This window comes from Tasmannia lanceolata, unplaced genomic scaffold (genome assembly GCF_043159265.1).
Source record: "Tasmannia lanceolata isolate RefF3 unplaced genomic scaffold, GAP_Taslan_0.1 ptg000008l, whole genome shotgun sequence".
In the NCBI taxonomy this organism is placed as follows: Eukaryota; Viridiplantae; Streptophyta; class Magnoliopsida; order Canellales; family Winteraceae; genus Tasmannia; species Tasmannia lanceolata.
The window spans coordinates 65,899,894-65,925,231 of record NW_027518685.1 but is presented as its reverse complement, the minus strand read 5'-3'; the positions used below and the strand labels follow the sequence as shown (position 1 = coordinate 65,925,231).

Sequence of the window (25,338 nt, the reverse complement as noted above, 5' to 3'; positions counted from 1 at the left end):
TTTTTTTCTGGAACGAAAATATGAGGCTTTCTCTATCTTCAAACAGTTCAAGGCACTTGTTGAAAACCAAAGTGGTCATTCTATTATTACTCTTCGTACTGACCGTGGTGGTGAATTTATTTTCAAGGAATTTCAGGATTTCTACAAAGAAAGTGGAATCAAAAGACATGCAGTTGACAGTAAGCTATACCCCACAATATAACGGAGTCGCAGAGCAAAAAATTAGAACATTTGTTGAGGCGGCAAGAAGCATGCTTAAAGACAAGGGGTTGCCTAATGATTATTGGGCTGAAGTTGTAGCCACAACAGTATACATATGCAATCGCCCTCCTACAAAAGCAGTTCAAGGAAAAACTCCATATGAGGCTTGGAGTGGAAGAAAACCCAATGTGAGTCATTTTAAAGTTTTCGGTTCTATAGCCTATGCTTTTGTTCTATCTGAAGAAAGATAAAAGTTAGATAATAAAAGTAAAATGTGTATTTCCATTGGCTATAGTGTGGAGACAAAAGGGTACCGGCTTTATGATCCTATTTCTAAAAAATTGATTATAAGTCGTGATGTTATTTTTAATGAAAAAGATGCTTGGAAATGGAAAAATGGTGTAGAAGCCCCCATATGTGTTCTAAATGAAAACACATCATGTGAGGCACCTTCCCTTGAGATTTGTTTACCAAATCCTGATGAGTGATTTAACTCCCATGAGAATGAGAAGTCTTGCTGATATATATGATTGATGTGAGTTTGCCTGTTTTGCAATGGAGCCTTCTAGTTTTAGATGCAGTAAAAAAGAAATGTTGGGGTTCCACGCAAAAGCAATAGTCCCACATCAGACATGTGAGATGGATGTGGATGGGTTATAAGGGAATCAGCACCCTCCCTCTAACAGCTAGCTTTTAGGGGTGAGTTCTACTCTGTAAATTCCCTACAAGTGGTATCAAAGCTAGGGCGTGGTAACCCGGGAAGATCTCGGTAACCCCAATGTGCCTCCGAGGACGGTGGAATTCCCTCGGAGAAGATCTCGTACTTCCCACGTTGCCGCCGCGTGGAGGGGCGAGATTGTCAACGTTGCTTCCGCGTGGAGGGGGGATATTGTTAGGGTTCCACGCAAAAGCAATAGTCCCACATCGGACATGTGAGATGGATGTGGATGGGTTACGAGGGAATGAGCACCCTCCCTCTAACAGCTAGCTTTTAGGGTTGAGTTCTACTCGGTAAATTCCCTACAAGAAAGAATGGTGTGAAGCAATGAAGGAAGAGATTGATACAATTACTAAAAACAACACTTGGACATTGGTGGATTTGCCTCCAAATAAAAAAGCAATTAGACTTAAGTGGATCTACAAGTCCAAGTTCAATGCCGATGGTTCTCTCCAAAGGCATAAAGCTTGGTTAGTTTCAAAGGATTATGCCCAAAAGCCATGTATTAATTTCTTTGAATCATTTGCACTTGTGGCTAGAATGGATACTATTAGAACAATTTTGGCTATAGCTGCTCAAAAGAATTGGCAAGTTTTTCAGCTTGATGTGAAATCAGTTTTCTAAATGGAGAACTTGAGGAAGAAGTGTATGTGGATCAACCTCAAGCCTTTGAAATCAAAGGCATTGAGCATAAACTGTACAAATTGAAGAAGGCACTCTATGGGCTCAAACAAGCACTAAGAGCATGGCGTAGTAAAATTGACAGGTATTTTCTTGAAAGCTCATTTCAAAAGAGTGCTAGTGAACCAACTCTTTATGTTAAAATTCATGGTGATGATATCATAGTTGTTTGTTTATATGTGGATGACATGATAGACACTGGGAGTTCTCCTGATATGGTTAAGGAACTTAAAGAAAGCATGTTGAAAATTTTTGAAATGTTAGATTTGGGTCAATTGCATTATTTCTTGGAATTGAAGTTATTCGAGGATCTAATCAAATTTTAATATTTCAGAAAAAGTATGTTTGGATTTATTGTAAAATTTTGGTATGACAAATTGTACGCCTACAAAAACACCTATGAATACTAATGAGAAACTTACTTTACAAGATGGGGTTGAAAAGGCAGACGAGAAGAATTTTAGAAGCATAGTTGGTGGTTTGATTTATCTAACAGATACAAAGCCAGATATTATGTTTGCTATTAGCATTAATTCCAGATTTATGCACAGTCCAAGCAAGCATCATTTTGGGACAGCAAAGAAAATTATAAGATACATCCAAGGCACAATCAATTTTGGTATTGTGTACTCAAAAGCCACTAACTACAAATTGATTTAGTTTTCTCATAGTGATTTGGCCGGTTTCATAGATGATCGGAAAAGCACAACGGGCTATTGTTTGAGCCTTGGATCGGGTGTCATAGCTTGGGCATCTAAGAAGCAACTCACTACGGCGCTCTCAAGCACGGAAGCCGAGTATATCGCTGCCACAACTACAGCTTTTCAAGCAATTTGACTACGAAGGATTTTGCGTGATTTGAAAGACGAAGAAAGCTGGCCTGCGTGGATGTTTTGTGACAACAAATCCACAATTGCCTTCACAAGGAATCTAGTTCTTCAAGTGAGGACGAAGCACATTAAAATTCGTCACCATTTCATTAGAGAAGTCACAGCCAAAGAAAAACTAGAACTAAAACATTGCAACACTGAAGATCAAGTGGAGGATATTTTCACCAAAGCTTTGCCAGAAAAAAAGTTCAAGAAATTTCGTCAGATGATGGGAGTACAATCATTCACCTAGTTTGAATTAGGGGGCGTGTTGGAAAGTAATTTTAAACAGTGAATTACTGTGTGGGGCCCACCCAAGTCCACCCAAGTCTAGTTTAACTTTATCTTATAGAGTTTGAGTCGGTAATAAGTTCCTAGTGTGAAGTAGTATTTGTTTATTCTTATCCTTTAAAGAGTCATAGTGTTAGGAGTTCTACTACATGCATGAAAGTCAAGAAACGTTTGGTCATATGGCTATTCACCATACAAAGGAGCAGTTCTTTAATCTTTATAAAAGATTGTTGTACTTATTTTATTAATAATTGGAATAGAGTTATGAAACAGTAGTTTTGATCAGAAAAAAATTCCACCATAATTTAGTGTTCTTATTTTCTCCTTCAGTAAAAGTTCTTTTATTGTCTTCTTGTGTTCAGTATTTGGTTCTTAAATTCAATAAGAAGATTGTGAGGTTCGCGTTGTCGGTATGCGGCACCGTCGCTTGCCCGGCCTGGATCTCGGATCAGGGTGTGTGTGTGTGTGTGTGTGTGTGTGTGAGAGAGAGAGAGAGAGAGAGAGAGACGAATTCATGAAAAACAATATTGTATAGTCAATCAATCCCTTGATTTCCTCAGTGACATATTCAAACTGTATTATTATTACTACTTTAAGAAATGCAAACATCAAGTTTGCTTATTCAAATACACTATGGTAGTTAATGTATGGGATCCCTGTCCGTAGTTATCTAGTTTTTGGGCCCGAACTGTGCCTGAAGAAAATCAACTACTTTCTTGTCAAGTTGGAAGGCCTTGGCGAGAACATCGTCGGAGATGGGCAGGTTTGATCCGAAGACGGCATTAGCTATGGTGATCACACCTGGGTTCTGACTTGCCAGAGCGGCAATGGCCACCGCATTGGTCTGTCCGACATTGAATTGGAAGTGAATGAGACCTATTGGAAACACAAACACATCACCCTTATTGAGGACCTTTGATATGAGCCGGTTTTCGCCATTTGCGAGGTTGGAGGTGACGAAACCAACAAGGAGGGTGCCCTCTTGAACTACAATCATCTCAGTGCCCCTTGGGTGTGTGTGGGGAGGGTTTAGTCCATAGGGTGCAAAGTCTATGCGAGCCATGGAGATGCCAAGAGTGTTGAGTCCTGGTATTTGGACCACGTTCACTGCGGTCACATTGGACCCAACTCGGTTATTTGTATTGCGTGGCATGTCGAGCCCTGGGAAGAAGAAATCGCTTGCTTGAGCGAGCATTGGGTCCTTGCAAACCACGCCATTGACTAACACTGAGAAGGAAAAACATCAAAAAAAGATCAGCCAATAAAAAAAAACATAACCCATGCACGTAGGGCCGTTGTCCACACACAGAGTAAATGCAGTAACAATATTTCTTAAGTGATCTAGCCAAACCCCACATTACCTACCAAAAAATGGAATTGAGTTTGCACAAACACGTGATTATCATTATACTAATGGAAGTTAATTTGAGAAATTAAAAAATAATAATAATAATAATAATCAGTTGTACCTGGAGACATATTGTCAGCAACACAAAAGTCCTGTAGAGGACTGGGATCAACGGCAAAGGTAAGAGAAGATGCCAAAGAAAGGAGTACAAGAACAAGGAGGGGAGTAGCCATCTCCATTTTATCAACCTAAAGAAGAAATCTGGGTGCAAGTGTTTTTATGGTGTGAAAGAAGCATAGAAAGGGTGCATATTTATAGGGAGAAGGAGAGAGAGATGCATGGCTTAAGGGTCATGTGATTTCATGGAAATGGTCTTGTTACTACCAAATCAATATATGGTTTAACAACTACGCTATCTAATCTAATTTTTTATCCAAGTAGATCTTTTCCAGCAAAGAATTAGAAGCAGTCGTCGGACTCCTTTTTCTATGTAAATGTCATTTTAGTTGAAAGTCGAAACAATCCTTTTCATACCTAAATTATAATGCAGCTTATCTGAGTTGAAACAATGCCTACCATCTCAAAAGGCATTTCACGGCTGGACTATAGCGTGTCAGACAGGCCACCTCGTGAATGAAGACAACAGCTATTGTCTCCATTCACGAAGTGGCTAGTCTGAGATGCAACAGACCAGCCACGAAATGCCTTTTGCGATGGACGCTAGTGATTCCCGATATATATATATATATATATATATATATGAGAATAGAGTTCCTAAGGTGTCACCTCATATAGCTTATATGAGGTGGCGCTCACAAAACATAAGGGGCCCACATTTTTGGGGTGATCAAAACCACTCATTTGAAAGGCCCTTAGATGGATATGGTGCCTACAAAAAATCAAGTCCATAGGATCATCTTAACCCTTCCATTTATGGAGGTTAAAAATGGGCATATTTATGGAGGTTTATACCCATCCATTTCAACCTCCACAAATGGAAGGGTTAGGATAATCCTATGAAGTTGAGTTTTTGGGCACACCCTATCTATGTGAGGGCCTATCATATGAATGCTTTGGATCATCCAAACAAAGTGGGCCCCTTATGTTTTTAAGCGCCACCTCATATAAGCTATATGAGGTGACACCTTAGGAACTCTATTCTCATATGTATATATATATATATATGAGAATAGTGTTCCTGCGCAACTACTCAGATAGCTTATCTGAGCAGCTGCTTCAAAAACTCATGTGGCCCACATTTCTGGGGTGATCCAAAGCATTCATTTGAAAGGCCCTTCCATAGATAGGGTGTGTTCCAAAAATCAACCCTATAGGATCATCCTAACCCAATCAAAAGTGGAGGGGAAAATGGACAGACACTGTTTCTGACCATTTTTTCCCTCCACCTTTGATTGGGTTGGGAAAGGCCAACCCGATTTAATTTCGGGTTGGGTTAGGGTTGAGGCCTTGGCAACCTGACCCAACCCGACCCGAACCCGTCCTCCATCCTCTAATTTTGTCATGATTTTCTTAGGATTATGTTTTATTCTTGTATTTTTCTGTCTGGCCCTATATGAACCCGAATCCAACCCAACCCGATTTGGAGGTGGGATGGTTTATGGTTGACCATCCTCAATCCGACGCTCGAGTTGGGTCGGGTTAGGGTTGAGAGAATTCTATCTCAGGTTGGGTTAGGGTTGGCCTCAACCCGACCCGACCCGACCCAACCCAACCCAACCTAACCTGAGTTGCACCCCTAAAAAGAAGCCAATCCAAAGAATTACTTATCCAATGATATCTATCCTCCAACGACAAAGAACATATAAGATTGCATACAGTTCCATGCCACGTCCATTTTATAAAAGTTTCTGTTCCCTACATGAAAACAATATCTTGAATAGTGAAATTCGGGAGAATATTATGCTCTCTGTCTTATCGTTCCACTGCTTGCATCGATATAAAACGAAGCAAATAATTTTTTAACAGCTTGTTGATGTATTAAACCAAACTAGCTGACGTGGTGGTTGTGATGTGGAAAACCACCTTGCGAAATTTCTAAGCCAATAACTGATTATTAATGTGTTACATCAATTGCTAATTTTCACACCATGTATTCCATTGGATATGCTGAGAAATTGAGGACTAATTCAAGAACTAATTCATATAAAATCATTTGGCAAAGGGAAGTGACATATTCACCTTTTTTTACTTGGGACGGCCCCCTCTAGTGTATTTTTTTTTTTTTTGGATGGGACAGCCCCCTCTAGTGTATTTATGACCACTCTTTTACACTAGAGGAGGTTGTCCCAAGTAAAAAAAGGCGCATAAATCATTTCCTTTTGGGAAATCTTTTTGACAATTTGAAGTTTTAGGATAATTCTGTGATGGGGTTTGCTAGGGACCATCGCACAGGCTCGCTTTTTGCCTTATTCATTTAATTCATCCTATATGGTCACGGACGGACATGCAACAGCCCGTCCGTGAAATGCCTTCTGCGATGGTTCCTAGCAAATCCATAATTGTTAATATCCTTTGCATAACAAACTTTAATTCAGAAATATATTGTCAAATTAAGAGATCTTCTAGCAAACCTTTACTGCTTGACATTACAAAACAAAACCATCTCTCTCTCCCTCTCTCTCTCTCTCTCTCTCTCTCTCTCTGAATTGGTCACATGGCACATGTCTACAAGTATCAGGCCTCCTCACCACGTCTTTTGTGCCTCTTGTTTTGTGTATTTTATGTTTAGAAAATGTCTAACATGTATCCCTAGGATGCCATTCGTATGAAATGACCAGGTCTACTATTCTTTTGATAAGAAAGGATGAACTACTCACTTATCTGTATGAGTGACTAAGTGATATCAAATATTAATGGCGTGTACTCTTAACTCCCTAAGATAAATGCAGAAAATATTTAAAAGTGATATCACATTGAACGTATTTGACAAAGCCCTGTTGCCTAGTCCTCAGTCTAATACAAAAGATGATGGCCCACTCAAAATAGCCACAATACTCGTTGTATATGTACAGTGTTCGAAAGAGGACATTTGATTTTGTACAAAACTTTGATATTAACTGTTGTGGTCACTACCCACTGCCATTGACACCGGTGAATCTTCGATCTTCGAATATATAGAAAAAATCGAAGATCTTGCATAAATAAGATTGGAGAAAATATGCGTCAAATAATCACAACCACAAAGGGAGCAAAAGAATAAATTAGAAGCAACCACAAGAAGAGAATAATATACGCAGTTCACCACTATAGGCTACACCCATGGACAAGGCAACGCAAATCCATTATTTCAAACCGAATAGTAGAGTGTTATCTCCACCTTGGTAATAGCCACTAAAAAACATTTCTCTCTAACCTTATATACAACCACAAAATAACCCCAAATCTCTACATTGAGTATGAGGAAAACCGTCTTTAAAATACCATCCAAAGCTATGCTTCAACGAAAAACTAATGGACCTGAAGAATGGAAGAAGAGGAACACACCTTGGAAAACCAAGAAGAAGAAACTTGTTTGCGCTTTACCACAAAGCCCTCCTGAAGCCCCAAGAGGAAACCCTTCTTTTTTATTCTTAACCTTTTCTCCTCTCAAACCTCTCACTCTTCTCCTTTTTAACAAAGAAAAACAATATGGAACAAGATAGAAAGAGAAGGATGATGAATCGACTAGGAATTCATAGTAGAAAGGGTGAGAAGGAAAGTAGATCTCTTACATGACCGAGAGCTTCCCCTTCTTCCCCTCCAAAATGCCATCAACTCCCTAATGGGGATGGAAAATTTCCCGTCAGCCTTGGACGAAACACAATCTCAAAATCTCACGCCAAAAAACCCCCTCCTATGAAGGCCATGCATCATTATTTATAGGAAGCATGGATGAATGAGGGCTGCCACTTGTCCTCCACTTGAGGTGGTCCCAAATACACTTGTCGCCCTCTCAAGTGGGTAGCTACCGTGATGGTTCCAATTGCCAAGTGTCACTCTTGTCTTGGCCCAATCTTGTGGTCCCATTGCCTTCACACTTTCACCCCTACATTGTACCCCTTACTACATGTCTACCTCCTACACTTGTCTACCACATTACCCTTAGTAATAAAGGCCCTCAAATCCGTTCCAAACTACCACATACCCCTACTACAATGTACGAATACTACTAGTAGACTACAGGCACTCTACTAACATAAACCCTTGGACTTTGACCGGGGACCCAGTCCACATCAATCCTCCCCAACACAGGTACTGTCACCTTCTCCGGCTTCCCATCCTTTCTCTTCAACGTCTTAGCCAAGCCCTGTTGAACTAGGATGTCCTTCACCCTCATTTGCCATTGGCTGAATCTACCCTTTCCGTCAAATCTGTCGATGTTGAACTAGGTAGAACTTGATTTTACCGCCATCTTAGATTACTCAGCACTTCAAGGTGTAGCGCTCCACCTCGAACGAGAATCTTTCTTAGACAATCTTTCTACTCCCAAAAATCGCTCCAGCCGCGATCCAACCACAACACCCACGATCACTCCACCCGGCCTTGACGATCGCTCCACCTGAGCTCTGATACCACTTTCCGTCGGGCAAAACAATCCAATCGTGCATAAATTAAACGGAAAAGATAAAAGTAAACAAACAAGCAAGCCACAAGATGAACAACAAGATTTTACATGGTTCGGCCAAGCCTACTCCACGGGCGAGAAACACGATCTTCCACTATGAGAAAACAATATACAAGGATTACAATGGATTAATCTCAAACCCACAAACCCGCAACCCTTTCCTTGCTTCTCAAACCCAAGACCGTACAAGAGTAACCCGAGAAAAACCCACAAGAGAAAACCCTGAGAAGGAACCCCAACAAGAATCCCACATCCTCTTTCTTCTTCTCTCTCCTTTTTCTATTTTCTTCTCTTTCTCTTCTCTCTTCCCCAAGAGGCAGCCGACACACCCCTTCACTCTTGCTTTGCCGCAACCCAAGAGAACAACAATTCTCTTTTTATAGTTTAGTTTTCCCCAAAAGCTAAAAATAGAAATTTCTATTTTTGCCTTTGCCTTCCCACCCAAGCAACCACTGTGGGTGGGAAATAAGGCAACTTGCCCAACAAATCTAAAGAAAAACAGGTTTTCTTTTGTACAAATGGAATTGAACTACTTCTGTGCTCCTCTTGATCTTAGATTTTCAAAACAATCTGATGATACACAAACATGGGCACAAGGTTAAAAAAATCGGGAACATGTTGGTTAGCATATTTACCCTGATATAGCCAAGTGGAAACTGCCACCATTACAACCATGATTACCAAACCATAGTTCACAAGGGTGTCGGCATCGTCCATTGTTTCGACATGATTATGCAAAAGCTTCAATATATGGTGGAGAATATCATCTTCCTCCTGCAGATTCACAATTCATAGCTTCTCAAACATCTAAGTAGCAGAAAGGAAGCCTCTTTGGAAGATAGGGAAAGAAACTAAAAGTCTCACCTGTATGCTCATGTTACTTGTTTTGTCTTCAGCAGTTGCACTAGTCAAGGTTCTTCCCTCCGCTGGATCTATTGGCATTTTGATTTGGGGAATGAAAGGGTCTTTAAATGAGAGGCCCATATAAGCTGAATCCGTGTGAATTGTTTCCATGACTGAGCCAAAAAAAATTGTAACGGGTACCTGAGATGATGACGGTAAGATCAGCTCTCACTGAAATTAAATTGTACATGGTGCCCAAGTTCTGGTTACTAGATCATGCTAGTCAATCAAATAAACATTGGGAACCAAGTCTTCCTTATAGAGATGGGAGTTTGGCATAAATCACAAGTTCAGAAAATCATTTAATTTCAGAGTATCATCCATAAAATGTGTCTATCCATTTAAGGATCTCGAGGAATTACCTTTCCAGTGCTATAAACAAAGATGCAAATAGTGATTATGGAAGCATTAAGTATATAGAAATTTGAAATGCCGAGATCAAAAGCATATGAGATAAATTCAGCCCATACCTTGTCCAAAGGTCGTTGATATAGATCCGTTTGGTAGTATGCAGTTGACATCAACATACTTGGATTGTATGAATTGAAAAGACTACAGGGAGAGAAATTTCCATAAATCAGAACCCAAAGGTCAATTTTGAGGATAGAGAGCATTTAATTATTACAAAACATAGAAAAGAGAAAAATATAAAGTAGTAGAGGGCAGAATAATCATATTAACTATGCATCTAAATAATCACCATAAAAGCCAAAACTAATAAGGATCTAGCGGCATTTAATGGAGGTCATCTTTCCACATTAGGATTTGTTTGAGAGCCCTCGGTGGAGTCTTGTTTCTATATGCTTATAGTTGGTGGCCAATCTACAGAGTTCTGATTCTTGCAATTTTAACTGCAATTGTGCCCAAGTAAGCTGGGGCTCAAGGCGTTATTTGAAGCAAGCAGACAAAAAATCAAGAGGAAATAAAACCAGCATGGTGCACTAATATGAGAAGTACCTTTTACACTATTCAGGAAAATGTTTTGCTCTTTGGCTGTTTCCTATGAAAAAAAAGTTTCAAACTTTGAAGGGGCTAAATGACATTCTTGTGGCTAAAGGGAAGATGAAGTTTCCACATAACAGTAGTAGTAGTAGTAGTAGTAGTAGTAGTGGTGGTGGTGGTGGTTGGTAGTAGTGGTGGTCGTAGTCGTAGTCGTAGTCGTAGTCATAGTACTACTACTACTACTACTACTAATACTAATAATAATAATACTACTAACTACTACTACTTATAATAATAATAATAATAATAATCACAACTCACAAGCCCTCCAAGCTTTGTACATTTTATTACGATGAAATGATGAAATGACCTTGAGGGAGGTTGGAAAACGTAACTTGAAAGTAATATGATCCATGGTATCAAATATCGGCATTATATCGTTTATATAAGCCACGTATCAGTATCAATCTAGCCCACTAAAACTCCTCCGCGTCCGCGGTGACTCCCCCGAGTTGACTCACTTTTTTCCTTGGCCGCGTTCTGTGTTGCACCGCATCCGCATTCCGCATTCCACATTTTTCCCTGCAGAGTCAATAAAAACTCCTTCGACTCTCCCGAGTTATGATTGTGTCAACCGAATACTCCGCTGCGTCAACCGCGATCTTGGCCGCATCCGCGCCAAGTCGACAAGAATTTTTCTTAGCCGCGTTCCATGTCACATCCGCGTTTTTAAACACCGATATTCTCCGATATTTAACTTTGATATTAACTGTTGTGGTCACTACCCACTGCTATTGACACCGGTGAATCTTCTACCTTCGAATATATAGAAATAATCGAAGATCTTGCATAAATAAGATTGGAGAAAATATGTGTCAAATAATCACAACCACAAAGGGAGCAAAAGAATAAATTAGAAGCAACCACAAGAAGAGAATAATATACGCAGTTCACCACTATAGGCTACATCCATGGACAAGGCAACGCAAATCCATTATTTCAAGCCGAATAGTACAGTGTTATCTCCACCTTGGTAAAAGCCACTAAAAGACCTCTCTCTCTAACCTTCTATACAACCACAAAATAACCCCAAATCTCTACATTGAGTATGAGGAAAACCGTCTTTAAAATACCATCCAAAGCTATGCTTCAAGGAAAAACTAATGGAGCTGAAGAATGGAAGAAGAGGAACACACCTTGGAAAACCAAGAAGAAGAAACTTGTTTTCGCTTTACCACAAAGCCCTCCTAAAGCCCCAAGAGGAAACCCTTCTTTTTTAATCTTAACCTTTTCTCCTCTCAAAATTCTCACTCTTCTCCTTTTTTAAACCCTATTTATCTCTTGCCTTTAAAAAACCATATGAGAGAGGCAAGGAAAACATCCCATTTAAAAGACCAAGTGATACCGACTTCCAAAAAAAAAAAAAAAAATGGTGCTCATGCGTCACCATTTTAACGATCTCCACCTTGATGCATAATCACCAGCTTATCAACCCTTCCTTCTTGAGACTGGGAGAAGATAAAGTTCAATATAACTTCTCTCCTTGAACCATCTTTATGAGCATATCCACCACATTCTCTTTGGTTCACACTTTCAACAAATAGATCCTTCCATCTTTAATGACTTCCTAAATGTAGTGATATTGAACCGATATATATATATATATATATATATATATATATATATATATATTTAGAGAGAGAGAGAGAGAGAAAAGTGTTTCTAGTCCGGCCCACTAGAGATCATTCTCTAGTCCGCCACCCAAAAACACATGGGTCCCACATATTTTGTGGTGATCTAAAGCATTCATTTGATAGGCCTCATCATAGATAGGATGTCCACAAAAATTCAGCTTCATAGGATCTTCTTAACCCTTCGATTTGTGGAGTTAAAAAATGGACAGATTTGTGGCGGTTTATAGCCGTCCATTTTAAGCTCCACAAATCATAGGGTTGGGATGATCCTATGAAGCTAATTTCTTGTGGACACTGTCTCTATGTCAGGGCCCATCAAATGAATGCTTTGCATCACCCAAATATGTGGGACCCATGTGTTTTTGGGTGGCGGACTAGAGAATGATCTCTAGTCGGCCGGAAATACAGTGGGCTACACATACGTGTAGCTAACTTAGCTACACCAACAGCTTAAAATACAGTGGGCCCACATTGTTTGGGTGATCCAAACCATTCATTTGATAGACCCTCACATTGATAGGGTGTGCCCAAAAAATCAGCTCCATAGGATCATCCCCACCCTTCAAACGGTGGAGGCAAAAATGGACAGATTTGTGAAGGTTTTTACGCGTCCATTTTTGCCTCCACAAATCGTAGGGTTGGGATGATCCTATAGACCTGATTTTTTGGGCACACCCTATCTATATGAGGGCCCATCAAATGAATGGTTTGCATCACCCAAACAATGTAGGGCCCACTGTATTTTAAGCCGTTGATGTAGCTAAGTTAGCTACACGTATGTGTAGCTACACTTTTCTCTCTCTCTCTCTCTCTCTCTCTCTCTCTATATATATATATATATATATATATATATATATATATATATATATATATATATATATCTATATCTCGGTGTGTGTGTGTCTGTGTGTGTGAGGGGGGGAACTGAAGTCTTGGCCAAATAAATGATACTCATGATATCACAAAATAAATCCATAGGTTTTAACTTAATGCCTCAATAGTGGATAATGCAACCGTTGGTTGCAACTTTGACATCTAATTAATAGGACCATTCTCAAACCGAAATATATAACCCGTAGTAGATCTTTCTTTGTCCATATCATTAGCGTAAGTTGTATCAACAAAATCATGCAATGGATTCGAATCCTCTCCATATATGATAACATAATCTGTAGTACTTCTTAGGTAGCGAAGCACCAATTTGGCGACCTCCGAATGTGCTTTACCTGGATTCGCCATAAACCGGATTAAAACTCCAACCGCTTAAGTAATGTTCGACCTAGTTCATATCACGATAAACATCAAGCTCCCAACAATGCTAGCATATGGGACACAATCCATTTTCTTCATCTCCTCTTGCGATTTCAGGAATTGATCGAAACATATCTTAAAGTGAGCCGCTAATGGTGTCTTTATCAGTTTAGACTTGCTCATCCCAGACTTTTCAAGCACCTTTTTTACAAACATATTTTGTGAAAGCAACAAAGTTCCATTCTTTTTATCCTTGGAACTATGTTGCTTTCACAAAAGATGTTTATAAAAAAGGTGCTTGAATGGTTTGGGATGAGCAAGTCTAAGCCGATAAAGACACATTAGCAGCTTACTTTAAGTTATGTTCCAATCAGTGCCCAAAATCGGAAGAGGATGTGAAGAAAATGGATCGAATCCCATATGCTACCCTTGTTGGGAGCTTGATGTTTGCCATGGTATATACTAGGCCAGAAATTACTTACGCGGTTGGAGTTTTAAGCCGATTTATGGGGAATCTGGGTAAAACGCATTCAGAAGCCGTCATTGTTAGGGTGTGTGCCCTAATTAAAAGCCAGTTGTTGTAATGTTGCAACTATTATTTATTGTTACATGACATCTATTGGGTATTTGTTGGGGTGTGTAATGTGCTTCTAGACACACCTTTATTCTTAGGTGGCATCGTAGGATAGGTCATGCACATTGAGATTATGTGGTGGGGAGATATGATCTTCAGGTTCTTTGCAGGGCTAGAATGTTCTTGGTTGGGGTTGAGATTGGACATCTCGAACCTGTACACTACTAGAATCAAACCTGCCTCCATATAAGCATTGGGGTGGCCTATCTAGGTCACTGGGGTAGTTGATTCTAAGTAGGTGGAATGGGCAAAATGATTGGACCACACAGTGACCGGATGGCTTTGTAAAAGAACCTGTGGACAAGGATTTGGATAAGGTTATTATGTCAGACAGGACCGTTGGATATGTCCTTAGACCTGAGGGATAGTTTTAGTCTATGGGCGCACCTTATGGCTTTGGTCTATCTAACAGTAGTCCCCTGTCCGGGATTACCAGCGGGTAGTGCTAGGTCATGGGGTAAACCCATGTGATCAATAGTGATGCCTAACATGGAATCCTCCACCCCTCCCATATGGGAAAATCATTTACAATTTCGATCTCAGCTAGGCCATTAAATAATGACTGGCCTATCCGTTTGATAAATTGTTTATCAAAGTTTTTCAAAAACATTGATTGTTTCAGAAGGGATTTGCAAATGCATTTGCTGGCCCAAGCTTGATAGATAGAAAAGTATACCATTGAGTGAGCCCATGGCATAATTGACGTCCACCCTCCACAAGACCCAACTCGGTAAATGTAGGATCGGATGAAGGACTACACATTGGATGTGATTTGGGTAATTTGATCTAATGGTCTTCTTCAGGGTAACGTCATGGTGGGGGTCACTTGCCTAATGCTATCGTAGGGTCACTTGCCTAATGCTATCGTAGTTGGACTACATTGGATGAGATCACAGTAGGGCCCATTGTGGACCCTGCAAAAATGATCATTGGATCCCTGGGACGATCGCACTCACAGCTTGCTAGACCCTTACGGATTGTTGGACAATATGGGTTTTAGATTTGATTGTATGTGTGATATGGATTGGATCCACTATATGTGATACAGGGAGGAAGCGCACCATACATAGGGTGCATACACATGTATTAAAGATGAGATGCACCATATTATGGTGTGCACATGTCTTAATTAACATGTGCTTATTAAATGCTCAAATCCTATTGGACAAGAGTTATGAGAGATCGTATTGGTTGATTTATTCTAATTTCCTATTGGTGGAAATTTAAAAAGGAAAAGAGAGAATTCGAGTTGGAGAAGGTTTCCTATTTCTAAAAGTCCCATTGGTTATTGGTAACATTCAATAAGAAAAAATAGTTTTGAGTATCCATGTGTTTTACATGTTTAAGAAACAAAGAGTTTTAATTGAATTTAGTTTCCAAAATCAAGGGGACACATACAAGGGAACGAATTGCTTGAGGGAACTCTATAAACGGAGGGGATGGGTGGACGGTTTGGATTACTTGCACAATTTCGAAACCCATATGCAAAATTCATCTAGCCCATCTCCCCTCCCAATTTCGTTTTTCTCCTTTCTTCTTCTCTCTCCTAGTTTTGTTTCTAGTTCTTTAGAAGAACTTGAAAGCCTTCTTGGTTTCAATTTGGGATTGGATTCCAAGTTTTCTCCTATTTCTCCTTCAACCGCACGGTGTGAGAAGCCACTACTTCGACTTCCGGAGCAGCTTGGATTTGAGAAATGTCAGGTACCTAATGGGGAGTAGATCAAGCAGAGATTGGCAGTATCGGTCAACCAATTGGTACGTGCTCTTAACCATCTGAATTTCAATTCATCACCATTGATTAATCTAGTAACTAAGATCTTGGTTCGGTTGGTGGATCGAAAAAGTTTTTGTTTTTAGCTCAATCTTGTTTTCGCTGTGCGTATTGATTCCACTGCCAACTTTCAGTCAAATGAGTGCTTTTCTATGTAAGAGGTACTAGTGATTATGCTATCACATATGAGAAGGATTCGAAGTCGTTGCATGGTTTTTTTTATGCAAGTTATGCTAATGTTATGGACAAAGGAAGATCTATTATGGGTAATGTATTCGAGTTTAGGAATGGTCTTATTAGTTTGACGTCAAACTTGCTCCCAACGGTTGCATTATCCAGTACCGAGGCCGAATACATGGCGGTAATGGAATCTTCAAGGAATCTGAAAATAAATATGTGTAGGCCTAGGTGATTGCAACCCAAAGGGGAAGCGAATTAGATTTATAAAATTGTGCCCTTTTAAAGGATAGATTAAGAAATTAAATCAAAGAAAAATTTAACAATAAACACAAAGAACTTAAAATCAATGCACAAGTAAAGGAGATAAGGGAAGGAGTGCAATGAGATTTTATAGTGGTTCGGTTTAAAACGCCAGACCTATATCCACTCCACCACAACTGTTGATGGCTTCAGTAAAACCCGTTCTTAATGGTGAAGATCAAACCAATACAACGAGGTGGCTCTGCGCCTCAACACTTGTCGACAGAGATGGATCTCTGTCTCCCAACACTCGCCTTCGGAGAAGGCTCTGCGTCTCTGAGTACTTGTCAAATATAAGATTAAAGAATGAAAGAATGCCTTGTTCAAGGGCAATTACACGAGATGCTCTTATAAAGATATACAATTTTAAGCCTCGAATCCAATCCCCCATAAAATTTCTCGAAGAGAGGCACAAAGAGTGATTTTTCACTCAAGAGATGCTCTAAGTATATATTAGAGCTTGTTGATTTTGTCTAAGTGGTTTGAGAACCCTTTTATAGGCAAAAACCCAAAAACTAGCCGTTGAGGACACCCCCAACGGCTTTGTAATGGATAGTTTAAACTAGTCGTTAGGCTATTTAAAACATTTGCAAAGTCACTCACGGTCGACCGCCAAAGGCTCTCTTAATTTGGTCCAGTAGTTGAAGAGTTATGGCTATTTTGGTAGACTGTGTTTGTTAGCTTTGACTAGTTAATGTGTTTAGAGTTCCTAAGCTAATAATGATGTATGTGAGTTCCTAAACTAGTTAGTGGATTAGTTTGAATAAATTTTCTCATGTATTTCTCTATTTGAAGAGTATCAAACATATGTAATGGAGTTTTAGTGAATATTGAATGAAAATTTTGCCTTGTGCATTTTCCCTTGAACCTTGAAGAGTTCAACCTTGAAACCTAGAAGAGTTTCACTCCTTCCTTGAAGAGTAGGAGCTTTCCTCTATTGTTTGCATCCTTGAAGAGTTGCAAACCATCAATCTTGAAGAATTGAATATATCCACCTTCCTTGGCAACCTAAAAGAGTAGCCATTGAAGTTGTTGCATTTGCGGGCCCAAGCTTGATAGATAGAAAGGTATAGCAATGAGTGAGCCCATGGGGTAATTGATGTCCACCCTCCACAAGACCCAACTCGGTAAATGTAGGATTGGAGGAAGGACTACACATTGGATGTGATTTGGGTAATTTGATCTAATGGTCTTCTTCAGGGTAACGTCATGGTGGGGGTCACTTGCCTAATGCTATCGTAGTTGGACTACATTGCGTGAGATCACAGTAGGGCCCATTGTGGACCCTGTAAGAATGATCATTGGATCCCTGGGCCGATCACACTCACAACTCGCTAGACCCTTATGGATTGTTGGACAATATGGGTTTCAGATTTGATCGTATGTGTGATATGGATTGGATCCACTATATGTGATACAGGGAGGAAGAGCACCATACATAGGGTGCACACACATGTATTAAAGATGAGATACACCATATTATGGTGTGCACATGTCTTAATTAACATGTGCTTATTAAATGCTCAAATCCTATTGGATAAGAGTTATGAGAGATCCTATTGGTTGATTTATTCTAATTTCCTATTGGTGGAAATTTAAAAAGGAAAAGAGAGAATTTGAGTTGGAGAAGGTTTCCTATTTCTAAAAGTCCCATTGGTTATTGGTAACATTCAATAAGAAAAAATCATTTTGAGTATCCATGTATTTTACATGTTTAAGAAACAAAGAGTTTTAATTGAATTTAGTTTCCCAAATCAAGGGGACACATACAAAGGAACGAATTGCTAGAGGGAACTCAATAAACGGAGGGGATGGGTGGACAATTTGGATTACTTGCACAATTTGGAAACCCATATGCAAAATTCGTCCAGCCCATTTGTCACGCCCCGAACCCAAAATCCGAGGTCCGGCGCACGTGACAGCCGCCTGTGGATCCCAATCCGAGAGAGAGGTGGGGGATGAGCCCCCAGCGGCCTCTTGGATCATCCACGTGTGAAGGAGAGCTTTACCAAGGAACTCTCAAAACGGTTGCCACTCTCATAGCATAACACGAGTGGCGATATAAAAGAGATACCTCTCGATTCAGGAATAAGTCCGGATACGAAACGTACCTAACAAACTCAGAGTCGCCATCCATGGTATACGGCCATGGATCCTTTAAACAAAAATATGCTCTGTATACCATGGATAACCAGAAATATATATGGGTCTGTGCCTGATTACGAATGGAGAAGGTCTGAGAGCACCCCCAATTCGTCCGAGTGCAAGCACTTGGTCTCTTATACCATTCACTATGAACCTCAAAGAGTTTCGGGTGAAAATCATATGAAATAGGAACAATTCTCAGGAATCGTCTACCTAAGCATGCATTTTCTGAGAATAAAGAAATAAGCATACACAAAATGAAATGAAAAAAATGTGTCACCTAAGCAAAGCTAGGTTATGAGTGACATGCCTAATGGGTGTCTAAGTTCTGGTGGACATACACATGCAAGCTACAGCTAAAGGTATAGTATCAGTACAAGAAAGTAAGAAAACACATCAAAACATAAAACACAAATCAATCATATATATGACAGGACAAGACAAATCCTAACTCTAAAGTGACTTGACTCGGACCAAGATGGCCGTCCATCTCAGCTGCTCTACGTATCCCGGCCTCGGGAAGAATCGGAGTCAACGTAGTTCGATGACCTATTCTAAACTACGATGCCTAACTGTCTAGAACCGCTATCCTAGACTCGATCCACTAGACTCGACTGATTTTTAAAGCTTTTTACACAATTGTTTAAATTCATGTGAATTGTAATTTTTAGGACTCTCTATATGCCCTAACTAATGCAAGTTGATTAACCTTAAGCTAATGCAAGTGGGTCCTACATCCTATGTGTAACTAGGCCGTGCATCCTAAGGAAAACAATAGGCTAACTATATGCTTCCTAGTCTAGCCATCGGTTCAACTAAATGTCTAACCGATCGACTCGAGGCCTCCTAACTCTAGGGACACTCACACGACAGGACACACCATATCAATACAAATCAAGACAGCCCCCTAACTCTAAAACACCCAAAAAATCTAGGACATACTCCTAACTCTAGGGGAAGATCTCTTTGAAAAAGGTTTTGAAGAAGTTTTTGCATTTTTAGAAGGTTTGAAAAGCTTATTTTTAAAGGTTTTGCTGGACCTGGGATGTGAATCCCAAGCTGCACTACGTACCTCGTGAAAGAGGATCAAGCCAACGTAGTTCGAAACGAACTCTCCTAATTAAAACCTAATAATCCAAAAGATTTAAGGTTTTTAATGTTTTTCAAATGTTTTTGATATTTTTAAAGTTTTCAAATATTTTTGAGTTTCAAATTTATAATGTTTTTGGATTTTAAAGCTCTTCCAATGCTCTGGACCTTTAAATACTTTCAATCTTAAAGGGAACACGCAAGCACAGCCACAAACTAGGGCAAAGCCCTAAATCCAAGGGGAAAACCCCGAACAAGCAACTAACGCCTCAAAGAGACGATCCACAACAAGTAACTGGTGTCCCAAGAACAATGATAATGATCTAAGATCCCTAGCAGGTAAAAGCATCCTAAAGGATAAACTCCTATCTAACAGACGAACCAAAAGGCTACGGGGCAAACTCCTAACATATAGGATAACCAACTCTAAATGGGAAGCAAATGAGTCCAAGACTCTCTATTGCTCTATAAGGGAGGGCAAATGAGTCAAATACTCGCTCTAAAAGGAGGGCTCTAACATGAGGCTAGGTAAGCCTTCTAAAAGGAAAACTCTCTAAATGAGACAAGACTTGTCTCCAAAAAAGGAAAACATTCTAATGAGACAAAGTGTGTCCCCTAAAATGAGACTCATGGAATTTGAAAGTGATCCTAGAAGTTTAGATGTCTAGGTTGACATATAGCACGAGTTCCACTCATTTAGCATAAAAAAAAAAAAATTGAAAGCTCTCTACACGATAGGCAATTTTCGTAAATAAGGCTCTAAAATATAAAGTAAATCATGAAAATTGATCAATATATGATTTGTGACTTGTTAGCATGCTCATCATGCCTCAATACAAGCATTAGAATCAATATAGGCTCAAAACAATCTAAAGAAGAAAAAAAAAATGAAATTTCCACTCAACATGTAATTTTCACCAAAGAGGGTAGAAAACTGCCAAATAATTCATGGATATTATTCAATATATGATTTAAAATTTGCTACCAAGCTCAAAACATCCAAAACAATCATTAAAATTGAATAGAGTTCAAGTTGTCCATGATTTTCAAGAAATAGCACAATTATGACATATAGTGTAAAAAATGCAACTTTGCATTGACTTTTGGACCCCCCAAACATCAAGACCATCAAAAACACTACTGATCAAAATTGTAGATCTCAGTATAAAAAACATTCTCTCAGTTGACCACTTTGTTTGGATCTGGCCAGAAATGGTCGGAAAATGGCCTCCTCCGATCCATCGCCATTAAAATACATATTAGTGTTTTAACTGAAAGTTTGGGCTCAGTTATGACACTTAAAACATCGCTTCTGGAAAAATTCACTCAAGGACAAAGTATTAGAAAATCTTTTGCAGAATATTTTTTATTTGTATGGCTTTGGACGAAACAGACCTGGAACAGCCTAAAAATGGCCAGCAAGCTGCTGTTGCAGAAATGACAGTTGTTTCAGAAAAACTGAAGCTTGCAAGTCGTTTTTGACATATTAAAAAGCATTTATGGAAACATTTGCTCAATAAGACAGTTTTAGGAGATATTATAACGAACACTTTTCCAGTTGACAGTTTCGAACAATTCCGATCAGAAGCACCCCAAAATGTATTCGACACGATAATTTCTAAAAAAAATTGAACAAAAACAGCATTGTGGACTGAAAACTTTAAACAGGCATAACTCTCTCGTCTTTTGGCCAAATTTGGGCCGCCATATGTCAAACTGACCGGCTCGACTAGATCTACAAAATTGATATATTTGCTTTTGAAAGTTTTGAGTATTTAAGGTCGAAAAAGGGAAATTTCAGAACTGGACAGTGTAAGGATCACCATACCTAGGAGAATACACACATACACTCACTCACACACACACACACACACACACACACACACACATATATACGCATAGACATATGTTCACACACATACACAACACACACACACACAGACATACATACATTAGCCACTGAGAAAAACGAATTGCTAAATGCATGCAAAACCATTCCACAATTCTCAATTAAAGGCAAAGCATGGGACCAAAACTCATTTGACAACACCGTGGAAATCACAAAGTGAATCACTCAAGGACAGGCACAATATAAGTTTCTAGACGGACCGACCTTGATTTTGATTTTCAGTTCAAGCACAATGGAAAGGAGATACAATACTTGTCAGTTTAAGATAATGAAGATGAACGATAACAGTTTTCCTTTCAACATAATGAAGATGAGCCATAACATGTTTTCATTTCAGACACAATAAAAACGAACTCCCAGTGGGTTAAAAAACAGCCCTTACACCAGTGTAGTAAACTAAATATGTAAACGAATGCACTACCAGTGACTTATTCACCCCTTGGACATAAAACTGAATTGGTGGAATAAAATGAGATGAGTTTGGTTGATGGGCTGAATGGTGCTTAAGACAGGGGCTGAAATGTGCTTAAAAATGGGACTGAAATGTGCTTAAGAATTGCATAAAACCGAGGCTGAACTATGGGACAGATTTGTGCCAAAAACTGGGGCTAAACGATGGACAGAATTGTGCCAAAAACTAGGGCCAGACTGCAGACAGATTTGCGCCTCAAACTGGGGCTGAACTGTGGATAGATTTGCGCCTCAAACTAGGGCTGAACTGTGGACAGATTTTTGTCAAAACTGGGATTGAAACATGGAATGAATTTATGCCAAAACAGGGGCAGCAACATGGACTGAGCTGGGGACAGAATTTGTGCTAAAACAGGGGTGAGTTGTGAACAAATTTTTGTGCTAAACATGGCTGAATATAGGGACAGATTTGTGCCAAAACTGGGACAACAACATGGACCGAACTGTGGACAGAATCGTGTCTCAAACAGGGGCAGAAATGTGCTTAAAAATGGGGCTGAATTGTGCTTAAAAATGGGCTGAATCATGGGCTGATACCTAACAAATCTCTTTATTCTTATAACTGATACCTAAGTGTATCTCTAAAAACATTAGTATGAAGCCAAATAGGGTCTACTCTCAAAGGAAACTCTATATAATTCCCAACACTAAGACTGAAAAGGTATGAGATAAGAAAGAATAAGCATGACAAGCTGAAATATAACAGGTGAGATTCTAAACTGAAACGACTCCTGTTTCTGAAACTACACTGACTCCAATAGACCTTTAAAAATTCCAAAGCTTGTCCAATGGTCTTTTGCTCTTAAAAGAATTCATCTCAAGATAATTTAAGAAAAGCATGGACATTACAAAGTTTCCAAACCTCTTAGAGAACAAAAATCAAATGTACGAATAACAGGACATGACAGTACTCTTATCAGCCATAAAAGAACTGGTCGCTATGGACATTACTATGCTTCGAAAACCCAAGAAGGAACTACTATTGGTCATTACCATATCTCAACAGCAAAAATGAGAAGCTATTATAGGCATTACCTTTTTTTTTAACAACAACATTATCCTTAAAACCATCATAAAATGGACTAATTCAGACCAGTTCAAAAATGTCATCACCATAATATGATAGAGCCACAACACACTATTTCTCTTAAAAAATGACATCTAAGTAATCATGTTCAAACATTTTCAGCAACCTATATTCTCTTCTAATTTTGTCACTGAATCCAAGGAATATTCACAAAGACAAATCATGCACAGACTGCTTCTTAGCCACAATGTTATCAATATCCATGCTTAAAAAAAAGAACTTTAGATCATAGCACCATAGCACAAAACAGAGCACATAAAAAAAATCTGCTTAATCCCTAATTTTCCTTTTCTATCATTTGCAACGAAACTACAAATTTGCACCATGTAATGGAATAGAGCAACCACTTCTTTTCGGAAACAACATAAAATTTAGGAAAATCCAATGGTCTGAGTTCAAAGACTCAATTCCTTCTCCATACACATTCAGACATACACCAAAAGCCTCAGAAATGTCAAAATAAACAGAAACAAGAAAATCAGACCATATTCCTGTGCCATTCATATATGTATTAAAAAATAAAAAATCAGAATAAAATAAAAGCTAAAAAACAAGCTATAATCTCTGGACTTTTCTCTTTTCCCTTTGTCTAAAGCTTAAAAAAAAACTAAATCTATAATTTTAGAAACTCAATCAAGGTTCCATACACTTGAGCTTAAGCTAGAAATTCTAGCTAAGTAGAAAGAACAGCCACACAATAGCTTTAACGTTGAATTTATCAACAGGTTCTAGTAGATCTCATTAGAAAATGTCAAAGCTATATTTAAAATAAGAAGGACTCACTTGATTTGATATGAATTCTCCAAATCCAAGATAATCTCACCGAAGAAGAAAAACTCCAATCTTACAAACTTCTTCTTCTTTTTCAGCTTCTCTCTAGCTCTCATCAACCATGCACTTTATCAAATCTCCTTTCCTCCTCTAATTTCAGCAAGAATTACTAGAGCTAGGGTTTTATAATCTTGATCTAAAGTTAAGAGTTATAAGCTAGGGTTTCTATGGCTAAAACTAAGGCTTAAAAGGCTTAGAAAAAGCGAAATGGAGGAGTAATGTGGCTGGACCACAAAACCTACACCTAACGGCCGGAGATCAGCAGAAATCCGGCTAGATCTGCCGGAGAAGACAACAAAATCCTCCTCATTTTCTCTTCAGCCTTCTCGTTTTCTCTCTATCTCTCTTTCTCTCTCTAATTTAGATTAGAAAAAACCTAATTTCCCCTTGAAAAATGAAGATTAAACTGTTATTTATAGGCAAAGGTTGGTGCGGATATTGGCACTACCATTTTGATAGGCGTGGTTCGCGCAAATATTTGATGGGCGCACGAAGAAATTGTGTCTTTTCTGCTCCAGGCCGCGTCCTTTCCAGGATAAATTCGCCCCCCCTTCAGGATAAATTCACCCCCTTTTCTGGTTTACACTACGACACCGCCTCGGCTCGATTGCTAGGCAAACGCGCTCGGATTCTGACGAAATTTTGCAGGGACCTAGATGAAACCCTAACCTAGCTTAGGGTGAAGTTTGGGACCCTAATTCATTTATTTGATGGGGTTTTGCATAAAATTGGAAGGTGAAGGGCACGGTCAAAATGGGGTGTCTACACCGCCACACACCAGTAGGGTCGCCCCCACAAGCATGCAAGGCTCCTTCACAACCAACTATTCTCAATATTTAGAGCGACTAATAAAAGCGGAAATTTTAGTCTCAATTAAAGCTCAAACGAAATACATATATAGGTCCAAAAGTATAAATCCACAATAAAACAACAAACGCTTCTAAACTGGAAATAATGAAAGAAAGCAAGAAATGTCTTAGGTTCCAAACCAAATGCTTGAATTCCTCAGCAAGCATTTGATCTTTCAGGGGAGGTTTAGGTAGCTAAGGCATTTGATGGCTCAAACTCTATGCTGGATTTTGCGGAAGAACATGCAATGAAGACCCATAGAACTTCGATCCGAGAAGCAACAACAAAATGAACCCATGACAGCCCATGCACTCCCTTTTTGTTTTGTGTTAAAAGAAGCCCAATAGTCAAAGCCAATTCCCACAAGAGAAATAATCTTCACATGATCAACGAACTGCCCTTGATCAAGGAGGCTCACGGTAGAGACTCGATTGAAAAATTAATTAATCATCAAGAATAGGTGATTCCATCAAGATATTCATCTCATATGATTAGGAAGAACTCCCTTCTACATCTAAATTCGAAACGAAAAGAAACAGTACCTCAACCC

The 25,338-nt window shown here is 39.2% G+C and overlaps 1 protein-coding gene across 1 annotated transcript; it reads right to left on the bottom strand.

Moving 5' to 3' along the window:
- Positions 1-3,271: 3,271 nt before the first annotated feature.
- LOC143883743 (putative germin-like protein 2-1) lies at positions 3,272-10,183 on the bottom strand. Its single transcript, XM_077387063.1, has 4 exons — positions 10,106-10,183; positions 9,597-9,776; positions 9,368-9,506; positions 3,272-3,987 (listed from the first exon to the last, which is right to left on the bottom strand). Exons 1-4 carry the CDS (start codon positions 10,160-10,162, stop codon positions 3,431-3,433), a joined length of 933 nt encoding a protein of 310 aa, XP_077243178.1. The 5' UTR covers positions 10,163-10,183; the 3' UTR covers positions 3,272-3,430.
- Positions 10,184-25,338: the final 15,155 nt, after the last annotated feature.

What these genes read in the sequence shown, in the direction of transcription:
- LOC143883743 (XM_077387063.1), bottom strand. Translation starts at nt 10,162, where the DNA reads ATGTTGATGTCAACTGCATACTACCAAACGGATCTATATCAACGACCT. An exon ending in CAAGTAACATGAGCATACAG is followed by an intron (nt 9,507 to 9,596) that starts GTGAGACTTTTA and finishes GTGAATCTGCAG; the next exon opens with GAGGAAGATGATATTCTCCA. An exon ending in TTCCACTTGGCTATATCAGG is followed by an intron (nt 3,988 to 9,367) that starts GTAAATATGCTA and finishes TTTCCTTCTCAG; the next exon opens with TGTTAGTCAATGGCGTGGTT.